Source organism: Colius striatus, chromosome 2 (genome assembly GCF_028858725.1).
Source record: "Colius striatus isolate bColStr4 chromosome 2, bColStr4.1.hap1, whole genome shotgun sequence".
Taxonomy (NCBI): Eukaryota; Metazoa; Chordata; class Aves; order Coliiformes; family Coliidae; genus Colius; species Colius striatus.
In genome coordinates this window covers 74,046,329-74,068,699 of record NC_084760.1, presented here as the reverse complement: position 1 = coordinate 74,068,699, position 22,371 = coordinate 74,046,329, and the positions used below count along the sequence as shown (strand labels likewise).

The window sequence follows — 22,371 nt, the reverse complement described above, 5'->3', positions numbered from 1 at the left end:
TGTTTTTTTCAATTTTCCTCTGGCTTTGAAATTGGTTCAAAACCTAAGGCCAAAATGAAAATTAGGACTCCTGAGCCAGCAGATGTTTGCCTGAATCCTTGTAGAATGAAAGTGCTAAATTTGATGGTGCTGTATCTTTGGAAAACTAGTCACTTTTAAAATCACATGCAAAAATTCTAGCCATTTAGGGCATTTTTGTCAGCATTGACAGTTCTGAAGCACTAAGAAACTATGAGTTGTGAGTGTTACTTTTTGCAGACATTAGAGACAGGATTCATGTGTAATTGCATGATTCCCCAAGTCGAAACTATAGGAAAACAAATTGTATTGCAAGAATCTGAAAACTGAAAATTGCAAAATACTGAGAGCTGAGTGTTTGGTCCTTAAGTTCTGCTTCAGAAACCAAAAGTTCAGATTTATCTTTAGATATATTATTTGGGTTTTGTACTAATGCGATTCTATGGAATTGCATACTCTTTGAGGGCAGAAAGTCACCATTTTACACAAAAAAACACTATGTTCCTAATGACTTTGGCCAATAAATGCTTTAGTTGATGTTCAAGACAACAACTTTCAGCTCTATCATGATGTAATTTATTTATCTGTTTAAATTACATTTATAATCCTTGTTAACTGGAGAATTTTTAAAGTGAAAATTTGGCTTTCATAGAAACTTCCTTCAGGCTTGGTAGCTTGCTTTGAGTATTATAATTCATATAAGGCAGTATGTGTCTGTGCTAATACTCCAAATTCTAATGTTTGACCATCTGGTAATGATCACCACTAAATGGAAATGTTTTTTTGTCCTGCAGCTGGCATAAAGGGAATGAAACAGATAGGAAGCAGAGGAGAGAACAAGTGAAAGGAGAACAAGGCTCGGGAGCAACTGTTGATGCAAAGGTTGGGGTTGAGGTGACTAGAAAGTATCTCCTAATACTCTGTAGACTCTATACCAGATTTTTTGAGCATAATTTAATCTAATAGCAGAAACAGATTTTTTGTGGGGGCTTCTGTATGTCCTACCTAAAAGTCTGCAGAACTTTCTGAAACTTGCTTCCAGCAGCTCTAAACAAATTGTAAAAAGTTGTCACTCCTCAAGATAATGTTAATTGTAGTGCTGACTGTCATGGCTTTTGTAACTGTATGTGACGTTACTTTGACAGTATACCAAAGATTTTTTTATACTCTCTTCTTTGTAAAAATTAAATTTAAATATTGCAAAGAAAGGTAATATAAGGGGAAAGATTATTAGAAAGCAAAAATTATTCACACAGAGATCACCAGGGCTTCTTTAGCTACTTTACTTTCTCAAAAAGACAATCAGCTTTGTTTGAAGAGGTCATTCTTTCCCAGCCCTTCAGTAACTACTTTAAGCAGCATCAAGTTGTGTGCTGTAATTTCAATTGACTTTTTGTTAATTACTTTGTCTACCTGATCCTTTGCAGGCCTACATGAGTTCATTTTGCTCATTCTCCAATCAGAATTTTTATAGCTATGGATCAACAGTTAGTTCAGTGCATAACTCAATTCAATTAGTCCTGATAAGAGACAGGATGTACTATTTGAGGTCCAGTTCTGCTGCAAAATGGGTGCATGGCTTCTCATCAGCTTCAGATTTGAGTTAGAAAAAAAACGTATCTTTCTGTATCTTATAGAGAAACAAATTAATACTAAAGACAAATCATAATTTCAAGTGATTACCAATTAAGTCTATCTTCATGATAGATTTTAACCAAGATATGTAATATTTTGCTGGATGGACCTGACAGACAGAATACATAATATGGAGCATTCCATATCCTCCCTCTGCCTGGCTGAACACAGTGACTTAAGGGATAGAGGACAATGACAAGTCCCTGCCTGGCATAGTAGATTCATCTCTGGCATTGCCCCACCTTCCCAGATGCCCTTGAATAATAAATATGAGATTCTACAATTGGAACCAAACAATGAGGACAATGGTTCTTCTAGTGTGAAGGTGTTGCCAAGGTTAAGTCACCTGACACCTTAATCACACTGCAAAAACAAGAGAACTCACTTTTTTTTTTCCACTTCCATTTGCTTTAGAGTAATTGATTTAAAATTCCTACAGAATTCCTCTGTCTAGAAATGTTGTAGTTTACAATCTATTGCAAACAACGTTAAGTCCACTGCAGTGTGGCTATACTGCAAAATTGTGACCCTCTCATTTGGCAGATGAGGAACATGAGAAAATAACCACCATAACCACGGTTAAAAAATTTTTGTGTCAGAGTGAGAAGGAGGGCTCAGACAGTGTTGCATTTCTAAGGAAAAAGTCTTGAGAGTTAGTAAGTCTTAGGGCTGTTGAATAATTCCCTGCCTTCATAAATGTTATTTAATATGTATTTTCCAGTTCTGAGGAGATTTACTGCATTCTTTATAAACGATGCAATAAAGAGGCAAGCTTTGGTCAGCTGAAATAATGTTTTAATTAATACCATACATGCAAATACCATTAAGACAACCTTTGATCAATGGGCATATTTCCTAAATATGTACAAGTTAAATGAGCCTTGCATCTAATGAAGGGATCCAAAATTAAAACAAGTGTAGGAGAGAGACATGAATACAGAATTTTTATATTTAAATGATTACATGATTAGGATAGACTTAGTCAATGTTAGGTTGGTCATGTTTTTAAATATTCTAATTACATTTTCCCACTCAGTCTGCCAACTACAAACATTTTTCACTTCAAATTTCTGCTGGCAGGACTGGGAATTTGAAATTGGGCCTCTGACAGCAAGTAAAACTCTAAGCTGTTAAAACACTAAAAGGAAGTATCAATGTGATGAAGCCTCTTGTCCTCCTCCTCCTGCCCAGTCATATACTCTAATCCAGAGCAGAGTGTTATGTGACTGTTCATATCCACAACTGTTTGTTTACCTCTGAAAAAAAAAAAGTCCTGATTTCAAACTTGTTCCTACTTCCAAGGTTTCTGCAACGTGAATGAAAGAAAAAAAAAAAGCCAAAAATTAAAAGAGAGAAAGAGATGAGGCCTGTAGGCTGAAGATAGATAAAGCATGATCGATATTGGCTATGAGTTTGTTTTGCATTGTTATAACTGAACCTCCCCTAGTGATGGGTTCAACAGTAATGCTAGAGTTTAAAAAATTGTCTTAAGTATTTTCACTAACAATAATCTCACATTAATTATTTTTTCTCCAGAAGATTCCTACTGTCTTGCACTGTGCCTGATCTTATATAAATCCATTTTACTGCTGGATGCCACCTGAGCCTAAAGCCCAATAGGGCATGGGTCAGAACCAGTGACACTTATGCAGAGGATAAAAGACATGGGACATGTCAGCATGGAGAATGATTTTGACAGAAAACAGTTGCAACTTGCAAGGAGACATAAAGATCAGAGGCTTGCAATTGGAGAGGGAAATTGGGCTTGGAATGGTTGCAGGTTAGGATTACAGCTTCACTGGGAACTGCCTTGTGGGAAGGAAGGGAGATTTTTGTTACCACACTAGGGAGGATACAGAGTAGGATTAGCTGAGGAAAAAAAAAAAAAAAAACAAACCAAAAACAGGATAAAGTTGATGGAGTCATTGAATATTATTGAGAAACCAGAGTAGGGCAACAACTTGGGAAAGTGTGAGTGTTGGTGATCAAATATGAGGGAAATGTATAAAATGGGAAGGATGTGTGCAGGCAAGGTAGAAGGGCAGATATGGAACTGGTAGGATGACAAAATTGGCCCCTTGTACCAAGAATGACTATGTAAGGAACTATTGCTGAGGGCAGGAAACCAGGTTTAGATGAATAGGTGTGGAGAGTAAGACTGGAGAATGATACTTATGTCCAGGGGCAGAAAGGAGAGAGGATGAGGAGAGAGACAGGTTGGAGCGAAAATGGTGCAGAAAAGACCAAGCTTAGGAGAAAAATGTTGAAAAGTAATAGTCAAACCTATTTCCATGCATTCACCATAGAAAGCTCAAATGGAAGCCTACATTTCCTACAGAACTGATTAGCACATCCTGTTCTGCTGTAAACCAGTTAGTGGTGAAGCTAATCCCTTCTTGGTTCAGGCACACATAGCTGGGGCAAAAAAACATTATATAGAATACAAAACCTAACAAAATTCTCATACTTTGTAACTTTTGATTATTTGTGTAACTTCATTTGTCCCTTTCATTAATTACACTATTAATCTACAATGTTGAGACCATATTTATTTTTCCACAGGCTTTCTACTTATGTTAATTTAAAATGCTTGACTTCGCTATCTCAGTACTTTTCTTTTACTAGTCCTCATTCAAGATGTAATAAAATTACACTGTAATAATAAATGAAAAAAAAAAGCAGGCGTTGTTTTAGTTGCTTGTTAATTCCTCCTTTAATTAGAATGCTCATTATTCTGCAAAATGCAGGTTCTGACAATGGATTTCATAGTTATTACTACAAATTGATCAAGCTTTCTTGCAATTTCTTTGAGTGGACTCTCATGATTAAACTGAGAACCATGTGAAAATTCTCCCAATTAGTTGAAGTGTCTAGGCTTAGGATGAAATAATGTGACCTGATTTTTTTAACTCTGACCTCTCTGGAGTATTTCAAAGTGTGTTGGGCGTTTCGTGTAATCAGTCAGTAGTATGTGTGACTGAATACTGGTCTGTCCTGGGCTGTTATTTCATTATATTATTTCCCTTATCATTAGTTTGTGCCTGTGCAGCACTACAACAATTTGAGGAACTCTCTAAATGGTTAGCCCTGTAAAATTGCTTCTGGCAGGCATCAAAGGGAACAAACTATGAACTTCTCTGTAGTTCATTAAAATTCACTCTATATAGCATGAGGAAATGAAAATGGCATGAATGTAGGTATTTTCTTTTGTCATTTTAATAAATTTTCATGTAAATAGTTTCAACAACTTTGACTATGATATTTTTGTGCTTTCTTGGTCACAAAGGAAAAATCACAGACATACTGAAGATGGGTATGATATAAAAGGAGCTCTCCTCAGGCTGAAACACATATTTGCAAGAAAGTTGGGGCTTCCTTAAGACAAAATTTTGTAAGTTAGTTGGATATTGTATAACACCAGTCCTAAACACATATTTAAGTTTTAGAGCTAGACGGAAAATAAGATTTCATGCAAAGGAAACTCAGATACTGAGCTGCTTCTCTTGGTCTCTCACTCTTTCTCTCTCTTGCTCAATCCTTATTTTTCTTCTTCCAAATTAGGATGATAATCTGAAATAATGATAATTAGAGGGGATTAATGATTTCAAACAATATTGATATGAAAATGTGAAAAAGTGTTCCTCCCTGGAAATGCTTTTTGGGTTTGTTTGGTTTGGTTTGGCTTTTTTTTCCATTTTAATAGTAGTCATTTACTTGTAGGAAATCATCTGCTAAGATAAAATTTCCTGTTATACTGGAAAAGTATTGTACCCAAATATGTTATCTTAGCTATACCTACACCAAGTCTGGAATTTTTGTAAAATATCCTAACTGTGATTTTGTATGTACTGCATACAGCTCACCATCAGCTATATTGAGACACTAATGCCCACCAGTGAACGCCAAAAGCAACTGATGCGCCAGTATTGCTTTGAATGTGACTGTCTTCTCTGCAAAACTCAAGAAAAGGTAGGTTGAGTGAAGAAATTCCTTGCCAATGAGGCAGAATTTTCCAAAGCCTATCAGCAGCATCCCTTCCTTTACATAATACTTAATGGCCAGAATAGAGAAGAAAATGACCTCTGCCCTCAGTGCTGGTTTTGTTTCTATGAAAGACAACCATGAAGGAGAGAAGAGGAGGAAATGTTGACATTGAATTTCTTACCAAAACATGCATTGTTCATAAAGCTAGGAACTACTTTCAGTTCCAAGATGTGGTTCAAATCATTATGAGATTCAAGGGCTTCATGAGAGTTACCATGACTTTAAGCTGAATGGAATAGATTTTGTGGGTTTTTTCTGTAGATTGAAGCCACTTGTCTGACACAACAGGAAGGCTGTGCTTATCTTCATAAAAATGTTAAATTAATTCTGACAAACAGCTACATCAATAATTTTCAAGACTTACCAGACACATACAGCAATTGTTGCAGAGTGCAGTGAACCTCTTTGGTTGACAGTGGTTTTCACACTCTTTCACAAGTTCTTAAAGTAGCAGATACCTTTTCTTCAGTATGACCTTTTCCTAAGGTTCAGCCTAGCCTGGTTTAATTATATTCTGAGTGGCTTCATATTTATACAGTCTCCCCAGAAGAGATAAAACAAAATATGCAAAAGAAGTGTGGCTTCATAGCAGTTTATGCATTCTCTCTCTCTAGTTATATATACACTTGTTCTTATTTTCACAAATGTCTGGTTTAGGTGAGTCACATGCCATACCTAAATGCATTCCCAGTAGATTAGAAATGGTAAGAAAGGTGTTGATGAAAATGGGATTCCAAGGAGCATGATATGATTCATGAAAGAATTGCTGTACGGCCAAAAAGAAAAAAAAACCAAAAAAACCACAAAGTTTAAACTCTATATTGTGTCAGGCAGTTATATGTGCATGAAGTTTTGTTCAAGCCAAAGTACACCCACAGAATACATGATGTAACCTTTGATTCATCAGTAAGCAGTTCAAAACAGAGAAGACAGGATGTTTCAGGCTTATGACATCATACTAAATTACTTCCTGTCCATGTGCAAAAGTTATTGGCTTTCTGTGCCTGATAAAAATTGCTACAAAGTCTTTCTTTTAAAGATACTCACTCAAGTGCTGTGAAATCTTAGATTAGTTTTGGGGGATGTTATCCTCACAGATGCAGTGTAGATTAAGGAAAATAAGCAAGCTAAAGAGTCTTTAAGAATCACTTAACAGTTTGTGAAAGGATAGGCAAGTAATCTAAAGTCTGTGCAGCCTGGGGAATGTTTTAAGAAACAAGATCCATAGGCTGAGGTACACTTCCCTGTAAAAGTCAACATGCAACATAAAAAAATACTGTAACAAAATTATCTCTGTATATATTGATGAAAAAAGTCTTATACATAGGTTAGCAACATTATTCAATCATCTCATTAAAAAAGCTAGAATTCTTTTTCTAACACTTACAGAGGTCATAGATCCTTATTCTCAACAAAATTCCAGTCTGACAGAGTGTGCCTGCACCTGCTGAGCACATAGTAGGGACCACTGAAAGAAGAGGAATCACTCCTGAGATGCATGCATAAGTCAAGTACTTTCCATTGTAGCTTTTGTTCTACATCTTCTGTAATGTTTTAAAAACAATCCTGAGAATCCTATGAGAAATACACATTAAAGTTTATATAAAGGGTATATAAACCTTATATATATTAGGACTTATTTACATGTATGCTTGCTTATTCATTTTTATAAAAATACTTTGCAAGTTTCTTATCAATGAAATTAATCTCTCCTGCTGTATCTTCTAAAGACTTGTTCATGTAGTCATATATGCCCAAGAGAAGAAGGAAGAAAGTATCAAGTTTCTGTTCTCAAGTCAATAACTGGCTTTGTAAGTGACCTTGGGCAATTCATTTTACTCAAAAGCAACCTTTGTGTTTTCTAAGACTCTGCCTTATTTGTCATAATTAGTGAGAATCTACCATTTCAATTGCAGCTGAACATATTTTGGATTAGAACCCAGACTTATCTCTCTAAATCAGGGAATATTTTTGTGAATGCTCAGTGAAGCACTGTTTTGCTTAGTTTCCCCAAATGCAGCATGAAAACAGCAATTCATCTCAGAGACATCTACATGAGGAAATAATGCATTTAGCCTACAAAATGCCACTAATTTCTCCTAACTTTAGTTAGGTATCTAATCTAAACCAGTTTTTAGCTTCCCTCCATACAAGAAAAGACAAGCAGCTCGTTTATACTGTCTTGCAAGAGAAATCTATGAAACTAGAATGGTTAAAAAGGTTTAAAAAACGCTGTCAAGTAAATACCCACAGTTAAAACAAATTTGGGTAATAAATTTGGGGGAGATAAATTATGCTGCTCTATGAAGTACTTATAAACACAAAATCAAAAATCACATGATTAGGTTTCTGTGATAGCTGATAAGAATAGCAGGGCGCAATTGCAACTATGTAGGTTTCAGCACGCTAATATCCAGATTGCTGGTAAAATTTTTTTATGCAGATCACTTCAAGCATTTGTCTCTGGCTGCTGCTGTAGACAATTATATCTTACAGCCAGTGTCACTGCTTCTTCACCGTTATTTGTTAAAAAATTGATTAGACTTGGATAGTGGTTACATCATACTACAATCACACAGTATAGCTATGCGTACAAACAAGAGTAGTGTGTCAAAGTGTTCTTTTGCCATTCTATGTTACATGATTCTGGAAGAGATTTTTCTACTATTTCAGATCTCTAATGAACTGTGATCTAAGAGGCAACTTATGTATGAAGAAATCTTTATTTTTTATTTACTGTAATAATTAATATCACAGCTACATAAAACAGCAAAATCCTCTCTGACACCAGAAACGATTTTGAAATTCACAGTCACTTGGTCTTTTTTAGCTAGATATGGCAACTTCATGCAGCATAAGAATGTTCTCTAACCGCTGCCGAAGTATGCACAGTTCATTTGTACAGTTGTCTAGATCTGAGACTGTAACATGACAAAGGGACCTTGTTGAAATCATGCATCAACTTCAAGTGATGCACTCAGTGTGAGCCAACATAGCCTTAGGCCACCAAATGGAGAGGTCCATGGCTGTGCAGTCACAATTGCATCGCATGTGATGAGAGCAAACATTCCTCACTGGTCACTACTGATGAACAGACTTCAAAGGGAATCCCTGCTTGCTCTACAAGTAGTAGTTTTTTTATTTGCCTCTCCAACTATGAACACAGACACAAAATAATTCAGATGTGTAGCTGTTATCAAGGACAATAACATATGGAGGCAAACAGTGGTAACTAGCTGAACCTGTGGATCTCAAATAATTTTTGGTGCATGGGCTTCAATGTCACCTGCATTTTGATTCTAAAACTCATACCACAATACTGACCAGTCTCTTTTAGCAACTAGTCAAGTGGCCTTGTTGATGATTTGATAAGGGAAGAGTGGCAAGTGCTAACACATCAGTGTAAACTGTTCAAGATAAGATTAAGATGAACCTTTTGATGGTAGAGTTACCGCCAAATTAAATGCCACTAGCTACAAATCTAAACTTTGAATTGATTTTGACCCAAGTTAAAAAAACCAAACAACCCAGTAAATAAAAGTCGGGAGAAAAATGTCTCCTGACTGTCAGTACTTCATTTTATTACTACTGTAATGTCTTTGGTTTGTTGTATCTCTGACGGCTTAATACATTCTTATTTGCTCTATTTGAAGATCAGTTTCCACTGTAATGTGGAAATGTGTTTCTTCCTAAAAGCTGAACACTTGGCAACATATTACCATTACAGCTCATAAAACATTAATTATAATTAAAGATGGGATTACATTGATGACAAACATTTTAAATGGAGAACACTTTTTTCCACAGTCATGAGCCAGTTCATGTTCTGCATTTTCAGCCAAGAATTTCAGGGAGATTTGTGCTTATAGAATCACTTTGTTATGAGTCATCTTTTTCCTTTGGAGCCAGAATTTAATATTTTAGTCTAGCATGGTTTTTGGATGGCTTCTATTTATTACAAGGTCAAAAGCAATGGGTTTGAATCTGAATCATTTTTATATTTGGCCAATGTTTAATAGTTGCCAAAGTTAGTAACAACATAATGCCAGTATGTTAGTGCTTTAGTCATTTTATTGCTTTACTTAATACTTACAGTGCATCATGAGTTTTGGTAGAGAACATCACAAGTCCAGTCTGCAACTGAAGGACTCTCTAAAGTTAGGTGACCTGAACAGCAGCCAAGCCATCTATATAAAAATCAAAGAATCACAGAATCTTAAGGGTTGGAAGGGAACTTGAAAGATTGTCTAGTCCAACCCCCTGCCAGAGCAGGACCACCTAGATTAGGTCACACAGTAACTTGTGCAAATGGGTTTTGAATGCCTTCAGAGAAGGAGATTCAACAACACATCTGGGCAGCCCATTCCAGTGCTCCATCATTCTCACAGTGAAAAAATTCTTCCTTATGTTTCTTTGGAACTTCTTTTAGTAAAAGAACGCACTGAATAAGTTCCTGAACTTACTAGAACTGTCATTTAGGAATTTCATCAAATGTAAGTGGTCCCATACATGAGTTGATCAAATTTGTTGCTAGAATGTATGTCCATGGCTGATTTGCCTCACTGAGGTTTCTGAGAGATGCTTGAGTTGAGTATAGCCAAGAATAGAATTTGCACAAAGTGATCTTCACATTTGGTGTCAGCAATACCATTGTAGAAAATGGGCTTAAATCACAGAAGCATTGTTAAATGAAAAACTCTGTTATTGACTGATGGTTTGAATTAGAATGTAAAGGCTTCATATAAGATCACTGTACACAGTACAAAAATATCACCCCTCCCTCAGGGACTATATATTAAGGATGCAGGAATGAAAAAATTATATATTAAGAAGTGTCTTTTACATTTGCTGAGTTGTCAGGTTCCGGAAGTTTGTGTCCCAGTTTCCCCAATATTTATGTATTTTCAGGCATTTACATTCTCACTAAGTTTTCCAAGTACAATGTGAAAGATAAGACCTCTAAGTGATTTTAAAAGATGAAGCCTAGGAAGCAAGGATTAAATAGGATTGTTGAAAACAAGTCTGTTCACACAGCTAACTGTACATAAACCTCCTTGATCAAAGTAAATAAGGAGCATCTGTGTCTCTAGTCATGATTCTAAGGTACTTACTAAGTACCAAGGTACTGAGGGTAGGTTAAAAAAATGATCAGGACTTTGTTCCAACTAAATGCTGCCTTAATCCATTTCCTGTCAAAAGATATAATATGCAGTGGTTTATTTTATAAACCATCTGTTCATTCTCCATCTTCTTTTTACTGTTTTGACACTAGAACTGCCCTTGCAATAAACTATGGAAGTAAGTCAAGCCAGAGCTCAGTCATATTTCACCCACTTACATTTTCAGCTTAACATTAGCATAACCAATGCCTACAAAAGCTAGTGGCAGTAGTTAGCAGACCACTGGGACACAATGTTGATTATTTCTATAGATGGTTGGCTGATTAAGAGTTCATTCTTCTGGCAAGACATTTGGTAGTGAGATAAACTCTGTATTGGTTCCTGAAATTCAGTAGCCAGCTTAAGATCCTTTTCTGAGGATCTTACCCTCTTGGAATGTATTTCCAATAGCCAGAGATGTTTGGGTTTTTTTGGGTTTTTTTTTTTCTTTCAGTGCCAAAATGATGCTAAAAACAAAGCAAACACTTCTAATTCTTGAGCATTCTTGTTCATTAACAAAGCCATCACCTCTTCAGCCCCTTAACATTTCTTACATGACTTCTGAGGCTTCTTCCATCTTTCAACATTTTTTTTTTCTATCAAAAGGCAGTCCTACAGACACTAACAAATGAAATGTGATAATTTTTCCATGACATCTTACTTCTCTCACTTGCCTCAGGACTGCCTCAGTGTGCTCAGGCCATGACTTGGCAGCAGTCTTACTTGGACTGTCAAAAGTCATGGAAAATATACTGCTGTTGTTATAAATAGACATGAGTTCAGAACTGTGTGCAAACTTCTTGCTTGTTCAGAGGATCCTTAATAGATAAACCTGTATCAAAGCTCATATTTGGAGCTAATGTAGGAGTTGGAGTGTGGCATTCTCTCAGGAGTCTGGCTTTTTGCTCGTCTGAGAGGACCAGAATCTCATTCCTTTTAGACCCAGCCATCTAAGACGAAATGTAATCTTCTGGTAGATGTTTCAAGAAGAAAAAATTTTTTGCCAAGGAAAGGGATACTGCTCTCATCACTGTTTCAAATTGTTGCAGCTACATTTAAGTGCCTGGATAGCAACATTCCCCCTTTCCTGACATCCAGCTTCCTTGGGAAGAACTAGTCATTACTAATATGATTTTTTTTTTCAAATGCTGTAATTCCTGTAGCTGTAATTCCTATAGGTCTCTGCTGAATCATAGAATGATAAAGAGAAATAAGAAAACTTTTGCTCTGAGCTAATAGGCATATAGAATAACATAGAATCATTATCATTGGAAAAGATCTTTGAAATCTTTGAGTCCAACTACTAACCTCACACTGCCAAAACCATCACTAAATTAAACCATATCCCCTCAGCACCTCATCTATGCATCTTTTAAATATCTCCAGGGACGGTGACTCCATCACCTTCCTGGGCAGCTGGTTCTGATGCTTAGTAACCCTCTTGGTGAAAAAGTTCTTCCTAATGTCCAATCTAAACCTCCCCTGCCACAACGTGAGGCAATTTCCTCTTTTCCTGTCATTTATTATTGGACAGAATAGATTGACTCCCACTCCTACTTCACTACAAATCCCCTTCAGGTAATTGTAGAAAGTGATCATGTCTCCTCTCAGACTTCTCCAGGCTAAACATCCCCAGCTCCCTCAGCCGCTCCTCATAACACTTGTTCTCCAGACGTCTCAGTAGCTTCATTGCCCATCTGGGGAAAAGCTCCAGCACCTCAGTGAGGGGCCCAGAACTGGACACAGTATTCAAGGTATGGCCTCACCAACATTGAGTATCATCACTTCCTTGACCCTGCTGGCCACACTATTTCTGATACAAGCCTTTGGCCTTCTTGGCCACCTGGGCACACTTCTGGGTCATACTCAGCCACTGTCAATTAGCACCCTCAGGTCCTTATCCTGTGGGCAGTTTTGCAGCCACTCTGCCCCAAGCCTGTAGCATTGCCTGCAGCACCCAGCACTTGGCCTTGTTGAACATCATACAATTGGCCTCAGCCCATCAATCCAGCCTGTCCAGGTCTCTCTGAAGGGCCTTCCTGCCCCCAAGCAGGTCAATGTGTCCACTCAGCTTGGTGTCATCAGCAAACTTAGTGAGGATGCATTGAATTCCCTTGTCGGAGAGAGCACCACGAGAGAAATGACAGACACCAATATGGTTGGGTCATAACTCAAATTTTGCTAACAAGCATCAGACTTTTATAAGCAGCAGCAAAGCTAGCATGTTTACACTACTTCTAATTGGTCCTTTCTCTAAAAGCCAGCTGCGCTTCTGTGATAAGCCTTGTGGTTTCACATACTGCTTCAGCCTCCTCCTTGCTCGAGCTTGTTATCATGTAGGCATTCTTTCTTCTTCTTTTCTCACAGTTGAGAGCTGCTCAAGGACAATCTGCACATTAGTTCTCAAAGCATGGGTTGTTCACTGTTACCAGGCAGTGGCCTCTATCAGTTAGAAATTCCTCCACATCCCCTCATCCAGATTGTTGATAAAAATGTTAAACAGAACAGGCCTCAGCACTGAGCCCTGGGAACACCACTGGTGACTTCCCACCAACTGAATTTAACTCCATTCCCCACCACTCTCTGGGCCCGTTCATCAGCCCATTTTCCACTCATCTCAGAGTAGGTCTATCCAAGCCATGGGCAACCAGTTTTTCCAGGAGGATGCTGATTGAAGGCCTTACTAAAGTCCAGGAAGACCACATCCACAGCCTTTCCCTCATCTGCTAATCAGGTCATCTTGTCATAGAAGGAGATAGAATAGACTATGCTGAGAGAAGCAGCAGTAATTATAAACATAAAGCTAGATCAAACAATTTTCCTAACACTTTTTGCTGCAGTGAATTTGGGGACACTAGTTCACTTTTTTTCCTCTCTAAATATATATTTAAGCCAGTCATTGCTTTATTTGTTCTTGAATCTCCAAGTTCCCTTTCACTGAAGTTGCTATATAGTCTTGTGGTTTCAGCCTGTCAAGATCGTTTCTCAGTAGTACCTACAGTAATAATCTTGATTTTTTACACCTTTTCTTCATCTGTTTTTCAGGCATTTTCTTCTACTGTGTAGAATGTTCAGTCTTTTAAAAGCTCATTAATTAGGTAATTAACTTGAAATAAGATAGATTTTAATTGAGATCTCATTTCAATTAGGGAAAAAAAATATTGCAACTTCAAACTGAAGAGTTTTCTAGACTGACTAGGATTCTGTTTCCTGTGTTAAAAACTCTCACCTGTTGAAAGTCTTCCACTTTGGAGAAAATAGAACCTGCATCAGCGCAAGAATGCCATTTATCCTAAGTGTCAGACCACTGCCCATGTGGTAAGGGAATCCCACAATTCTGTCAGTGTTTCAGGCAATAGGTGAGGTTCAGGTGACTTCAGGATACAGACAGTTTACCATATCTTTTCCTAGATTCCTGTTCCAAATCAAGTAGAAATAAGAGCTTGGATCTTCGTCTTCCCAGGTGTATATCGTAGCTAATTGTTTATAAATTTTAAAGAAAAAGGAAAATAAAGTGAGTGGAAAGTACCCTTTTCTCATCAGTTCAGTAGATGTAAGCTAAATCCCTTTCTGACAGGGAATAAATTTTACCATTTACCTTTAAAGGCCCAAACCAGGACATCAACAATATATTTTGTTATAGCTTCAACCTTTGCTGGCATGCTATATATTTCGTTGTCTCTGTTTCACTGTTTTCTCTCCTGCTAGTCTCTTAATTCTTTGGGATGGATACTCCCTTTATTCTGTACAGTCTAACAACCTGCTGAAAAAAAACAGTGTAGCTGTGATTCTGATACCCTGAGATTTATAAATAATAGCAATGATAAAGTCTAAAAACTTTTCAAGTCACAGCAACAAGGACTCTGCTTTTCATCAGCAAATTTGTAACTTGAAATACCAGACAATTTTATTGTCTCACTGAAATTTTTGCAATAGGCCACCTTCAAGTAATTTCACCAAAAATTTTTGTTATCTTCAAACTCATGCCCTGTTGAAGACATCACCCGAAACTAGTCCAGAGGAACCCTTTTCATTTGTAGTTCCTCAAAAACTGCCCCAACAAGGGACATCAACAGGGAAAATAGTCCTTCAGGAGCAAACTGCTCCAGCATGGTTCCCCCATGGGGACATAAGTCCGGTCAGCAAACCTGCTCTGGCGTGGGCTCCTCTCTCCATGGGTTCCCAGGTCCTGCGAGGAACTTGCTCCAGAGTGAGCTTTCCACAGGGTCACAGCCTCCTGTGGGCATCCACTCACTCTGGTGTGGAGTCCTCCATTGGCTGCGAGTGGATCTCTGCTCTGTGGTGGTCCTCCATGGTCTGCAGGGGAACAGCTGCCTCACCGTGGGCTGTACCAGAGTCCACAAGGGAATCTTTCTTCCAGTGTCCTCCACCATCGTCCCCATTCCCTGTCCCCCTACAATCACTGGGTGGGGAGAGGTAGAAACTCAGGAAGAAGGATGAATGGAGAGAGATGTTTTTAGATTCATTTTTTATTTCTTATTTCCCTATTCTGTTTTGATTGATTGTTAATAAATGAAACCATTTCTCTCCAAGCTCAGTCTGTTTTGCCTATGATGGTAATTTCTGAGTGATCTCCCTGTCCTTATCTTGACTCATGATCCTTTCACTATATTTCTTTTCTCCCTTGTCCAGTTTTGAAGGGAGAGTGATAGAATGACTTGCTGGACACCTGGCACCCAGCCAGGCCTGAACTACCACAGTCTAGCCTTCTCATTTATCTGAAGAAAGATGACTTTCCTATCAGCTGCCTCTAAATTTCTAGACACTCTGCAAGCCAAATTTTATTTTTATTTTTATTTATCAAAGGTTGATTGAATAATCGATTGATGGATTTAGGACCCTGTGGCAAGTTCATCAGGGATCATGACTTCCCTCTAATTTCTTTTTGACAATGTAATTCTTCAAAGTTTGGAGCTTTGGCTGAACTTGTAGGACGCATCATAGATTGAGAAAGGCAAAATCAGGCACTTCAATGCCTAAATAAATTCTAGTCCTTAATATCCTCTGGGATCTATTAAAGCAGGAATGAGCTCATATGAATAACAAGGACGTCTAGACTAAATGCTTTGTATTGAAAAATTACTATGGTAAGCAATGTGCCATATCAGTTTCTTGTCATTAATTTAGATAATATCAAAATAATGCAGTAACTAAAGCTATAGTTATAAACGTTTCATTTGTAAGCCTCATTTTTAGATCTGAATAGGAACTTTTTGTTGTGTAAAAGGTAGCAGGCCTGAAAAGGCTGAATTTACTCCAGCCATGGGAGTTAGAGCAAAGGACTGTGTAATTTGTAGAGACATTGCAGGATGTCCAGTTATTTTCCACAAGTTTGCTCAGTGAATTTTATAAAAGCTGTTGATTACACTGCAAACAGTGACTTGAATTCGGGAGCATGGTGAAACAGCATATCACAACTCTGTCCAAGATTTATCTGATCAGGCCTATGAAAACCTGTAACAATGGCAGTCATCAGGAGCCAGCTGCATAACAGCTATTCAAACAGTAAATAAAAGCCCAGAGAAATATCCAAGGGTCTTATAAGAGTTTCCATGACATTATAACGTTTTGCAGATTTTTTTTTTTACTCTCTGGAATGTGGACATTTTTCTGTTTTTTGTGACAGTGACTAAAATCTTCCTCTTTTTGAATCAGAATAATAAAGTATTAGAAGGGTACTGGAAACTGATAGAAGCACTCATTTGCCTCAAATACTGTTTCTAGCTGCTTCCCCTAAAGAAAGGAAGAATCTCTACTGGTTTAAATTGGTGTTAGAAGATAGTCAGTGGTAATTCTCCAAAGCAGAAGTTCTTGAAATGACAACACTGTACAACATCTTCTAAGTGTGTTTGCCTACCTCTCCTTTGATTATATGAAAATTCAGATAGGGAACAATCAAATTTGTTTGCAAAATTCTAGATGAGGAAACTTCAGACACTATGGTCTCTTAAGAGCTGCAGTTGTACAAAATTAATTCAACCTTTAAAAATCTTGGGGGCTTATGGATTTGAGCATTGACACTGAATATTCAAGCTAAATGCAATGAGTTAGGGAGTCAATTTTTATCAATGCCTTAGAAGTGAACACTTTTACTTTTTAGATCTGTCAAATATTGTAAGGTGTAGATGAATCAGCTATGTATCATCTTAAACACATTCCGTGTGCTTTTTTAAACCCCGAACTCCCTGTATTTCATACCCATTCATTCTGAAAACATGCTTCAGTAAATCTTGTTGTTTTATACTGCAAGATGCATTAAAAATAATTATTACTACAACTACCATTTTATTATGTGAAATAATTAGGTTATTATTTTTTTTTTACATTAGTCTCCAAAAACTATTATTAGTTAGAACTAATAATACCATGGGCACAAATTCTTCAAATCACTGATGTATAAACTGAACTTTGATACACAAATAACTACACCTCTACTTAATGGTGTTTAGTCATTCGCATAAATATTAACGTTAATGGAATTTATGCACACATTTCAGTGCACTGATGAGTATGGATTGGATGTCATTGTGACATTGTAAATGTCATTGTGAATACCTAAACTTTCTCAGGATTCTGGACCTAAATTTTGGGCTATTAAGTCCTCGGTGGCACTCTGTGTCTCCACACATTGCAGAATTAAGGAAAAAAGCAGATTTACCTTATAGCTCTCATTTTGTGTGTTAAGATAAACCTAGAGATTGCCTCAACAAATGTGTAAGTAAGATCTAAGACAGTCTGAAATACGAGCTTCACAGTTGCTAGGGATTAGGCTGCACAACATCTTTCCTCAGGTAACAGAGTTACTTACAGGGGTCTTTTGGACTGAAATTACAATGCTGGAAATTACAGTGGAATTACAAATGTGCCAGAAGTTTTTGGGTGGTCTGGCATTAGGCCTTATTTCTCTGATGCTAACTAGTTTAATTTGCTTTTCCTCTCTTTCTCCTCTGGCATTAACAGGTTGATAAAGAGTGAACTTCTATTTATTGCTCTTCCCACAGTCTGATGAATATTTATTTCAGTTTTCAACCTGTGCAGCACAGATGGGAATTTTGCAGTCAGCTCTCAGTTCCTGAAATTAGAAGGTTTATAAAGGCAGTGCTGTCAAAGACACAAAACTCGATCCTGTTGTTCATGGAATAAAGCACAGCTTGCATCGTCTTGACTGGGAGTAGACATTGAGCTCTTAGGCCCTCCAAAGTGTCAGCCATGCACAGGGGCCTGAGCTGTGTGCAGCACATGGATTTTGCAAAACAATGAGGAGAAAGGGCAATGAAAAGAGCTAGGATAGTGCTTATGTAATTATGACTTATTTTTAACAAAGGAGTAGCTGTATTTAAGGAACCTAGTTTAAAAATAAATATGGCAAATGTTTTAATCAGAAACCAGAATGACCAGCACTCTCTTGTGAAACCAAAATGTGTTAAACGCATGTGCCTTTCATTTGAAGAGTCTCCAGGTTCAGGCAAGATGTTATGGTGGAGTATAGCTGCTTATCCCTGTGTATTGTTTATATTTTGACAGATATTTTTAGATACTATCATGCTTTCTTGCTAAGTAGCCTAGCATCCTTGTATGCTGCTTTTCGAGAGAGGAAATACTGTCTGTAATATTATTTGCTTAGTCTTTTATCACAGAGAGTGGGTATAAACCAGGAAAGCTTTAATAATAATACTTGATCTGTGAGCATTATTGGTCTTTAAAATGTTCAGTTAGGCTGTGATGTTCAAGACTAATGAAAGTTTTGAGGTTTTTTGGTGTCTTTTCTCTTACTATAGGAATTTATATACATGCATTCTAAATAATGTTCTGACAACATGCTTAGACATTAAGTCGCTATAACGATATATAATGATTGCCAAATAGTTTCAGAGTATGTCCGTAATAACCATGTTTCTACAGTACCCATCATTTTCATGAATGAATTGGAAGTAATTGCAAAATCATTGCCACTAAAATTAGTAAATAACAAAGAATGAGAGAATAATAACAATCATTTATGACAACAGGTAAATAAGACAGAGTAACTGGAATTGCTTGGTCATTTAGACCTATTGAAATAAAATACAGCATCACTGCAAAGGTAGAACACACGTTCCACCAAATCTCAGATATTACAGTGTAAATGTCAATATCTCAGCTAGTTACTCGAGATTTCCTTTATGGATAAAGTGGAGAAAAATAGTGAAGTATGAGTCTGACAGAAATGCAATTACTATTTTAGTGTGCAGAATTGTGTGCCTGACGGATATTGGACTTGCATCTGGAGAGGTTGAGAACTATTGGTCTGTTTGTTTCCCTCTTGTCTTGTACCTTAAGATTTAATTAAATCTAAGATGTTATTTGGATAAACTTATCTTCATGCCATTTAATTTTATTAAATTAAACTGGACTTCTTAAAGTGGACTTGCTGATCTTAATTTTATCTTTCTTCAAAGCATCTAATTTTAATACATTTCCCACAGTTGTTTTTGATGCCTCTTTCTAAATTTCAGAGTAAATAGTGTAATACTGTAACTAAACTGGATAAGGTTTTTCATATTACCATATGAAAATGCTTGTTTTTTGGCACTAATTCTATGCAGAGTCTGAGCAAACCTTCATCTTGATTTTACTGCCTACCAAGAGCCCTTAAACCTGAATGATGTGAACAACTGTCGAATTTTCCAGTACCTATACAATTTAGAGTATTGTTAGCCTGTGTAGTTCTTATGCATTTCGAGACACCAGAATCAGTAATCCATGAAGAGCTGATATCGATTATGTGAAGTGTCACAGCCTGGATAATACTGAGCAATATACTTCACAGCTGTAATATGGCATCCTATTGCAATGTGCCTTTATTCTACTTTCAGAATTGAGAAATAAAAAGTACAGATTCAATTTATTCAGAAGGCAGGTTTACCATAGCCTCACATGGAATATAACATTGTTTTTATCTGCAGACAGAGTAGCTTTGTGATTGCTGTATGTCTCATCCCACCGCTTCAGAAGAGTAAGAAAGAAAACACAAGATCTTCTGACAGCTCAGTTTCTGCTGATGACAATCTTATGGGGGTTGGGAAAGATAGTTGAGCTGGAACTTATGGAGGTGATATTATTTTTCACGGGGTGAGGAAGCTTTCAAAACTTTAGAAATCATGTGTAAATCTTCTATCACAACAGGATTTTCTGCACTTATCATTTCACATACTCAGTTCTTAACAAAGCACATTTGCCAGAGTGAAGGTGAGAGAAATCCTCAAGTGAAGCTGTACACTTGTATAAGTACAGTGCTTATAAGAGATGAGGGGTCTTTGATTCTAGTTTAAGCTTCAACCAGTATAAATCTAAAGCCATGCCAGATTTATGTAAAGTCAAACTCTAGTAGCATGGTTTGCTTCACAATAGCCTGTGCTTCCCAGTTGGTATAGGGCTTTTCTTCTGCTACACAGTCCTCTGTAACAAACTGCTGTCCCATCACAAAACTGTGGCTTCAAAGTTGAGCACAAATTATCTAAGGAAATGAGAAAGACTGAAAATGATCTATAAGAGGTAACTTCAGATATTTTGGGAAACTGCTCAAGTGTGATTTCTCTTACTGTGCCTGTAATTGCATGCACCTGTGATCACTCAGCAGGCCCTCATATGCTGTTTACTCTTAAGCACTCAAGTTGCAGTTTAACCAGTGTAGCAGTTTCCATATTACATTTTCTCACTGACGTTCTTCATCATCTTACTGCAAATGAAACTTCAGAAGATCTGCAATATCTTCTGCTCATTTAATGCTTTCCTTTTGCAGCTAAGTATTACTCAATGAGTTTCTGGGTTTAACCGGAAACAAACTTTCAATAGTTGCTGCATTTTTAAATAGAAGTAGAAAACAGTAACTTATGCTTTCAGAGCATAACGCATCAGAGATCTGTTTTAAAATGTGATACCCTAATTTAAATGTATGTAAGCTCTTCTGAAAACTTCCTCAAACAAAACCTAGGAAAACCTCTTTTGATTTAAACTCTTAAAAGTTGGCCAGAATGGTTTTGTCAGATGCATGTCTGTAGTTACTACTTAATTTTTTTGCTATTAAATAAATCATAAGCAATTGTCGGTAATTTATATTAAATATTCTTATATTTGGGACAGCTTTTAAAGTGTGAAAGTATTACAGTCCAGAAAAATTCCTTTTTGAATATATTTTTTAAGCCTCCACAAAAATAGAACAAGAACAGAATTATATGCTGCTATCTCACAGGATTATCATTCTATAATCATAGATGTTGTGTACAAAAGGAACTATTGTGATTATTTCCTGCTTCTTCTGTCTTGCAAAAATACCGTACTCAATAATATTTCATATTAAATCCCTAATTTCTGTTTGAACTGTGGTTTGAAGACTTTTATCATTGTAAAAGTGACATTTGCTGATGCCTACATTGCATTCTTGTATTCCATGTTTATGTTCTATATTACTGGTCACGTAAAACTCCAGACTTTGTTTTTCACTCCTCTCAGGGCAGCCTGGCACTCCAATACTGTAAAGTTTTGTTTGTTTCTGATTATGTAGGACTGGATACCTACATAATAACACTGAAAACAGACACATAATGAAGATGCCCTTGGACCTACTTCTTGTAGAAGGAAGGCTGGGAAGGAGAAAAAGAGTTGTAGGAGTTACTTATTATTTGGAGTTTTCTGTCCTCACTTCTGCCTTCGGTGGAGGGAGGGAGTGCTTCATGGCAAATCTCTGGCTTGTTTCTCTACCTCCATGTGTGAGAAGGATGAACTGTGGAGAGAACAGAAAATCCATGTTCAATTTATATCCTGTAGCCTAAATATGAAAGGAAGAGTAGCTCTTAATCAACCTTTTCAATGTTCATGGGGTTGTTGGAGGTGTGGTATGTAACATGAGCAACACTGGGAGTGTGGGATGGCACTTGCACAGCGGGTGCAATGATGCTGACTGGTTGGCATATACTTTTTCGGAAAGAGAGAGATCTTCTCTCGGAGGACATACTGTCTGAATCTTACAACACTCAGGATTTTAAATGTTGGGATAACTAAGAATAGTGACAGCTAGCATTGTTTTTAAGAGCAATAATGCTTGAGATGAAGAGGTAAGGAGCACTTTTAGTAAGTATAATAAACAGAAGAGAAGATAGGGAATGTAGTGGACCAAGTTTTTGGTAGTGGGGGAGCTACAGGGGTGGTTCTTTAAACAAATATCTGCCAGAAGCTTCTCCTGTGGCTGATAGGCCTAATGCCAGTCAATTCTAAGGTGGACCCACAGCTGATCCAGGCCTGGCCAATTAGTGACTGAGGTAATGCCTTTTTGAATAATGTATTTGAGAAGGAGAAAAAGTTGTTGTACAGTTGCTAAACGGCAGCAGCAACAGGGAGGTGTTTTAAGATTCGATTTTATTTCTCATCTCCCTGTTCTTATAGTTTATTAATAAATCAAAACTTTTTCTCCCCAAGTTGAGTCTGTTTTCCTCATGACATTAGTTGCTGAGTGATC

General features: G+C 37.1%; 1 protein-coding gene across 4 annotated transcripts in view; it reads left to right on the top strand.

Moving 5' to 3' along the window:
• SMYD3 (SET and MYND domain containing 3) overlaps nucleotides 1-22,371 on the top strand; it is a 419,799-nt gene that overhangs the window by 328,022 nt on the left and 69,406 nt on the right. For all 4 annotated transcript variants that reach the window (XM_061991091.1, XM_061991092.1, XM_061991093.1 and 1 more), the window contains one exon: nucleotides 5,512-5,622. In XM_061991091.1, coding sequence (XP_061847075.1) covers nucleotides 5,512-5,622 — 111 coding nt within the window. The remainder of the gene's footprint in view (nucleotides 1-5,511; nucleotides 5,623-22,371) is intronic.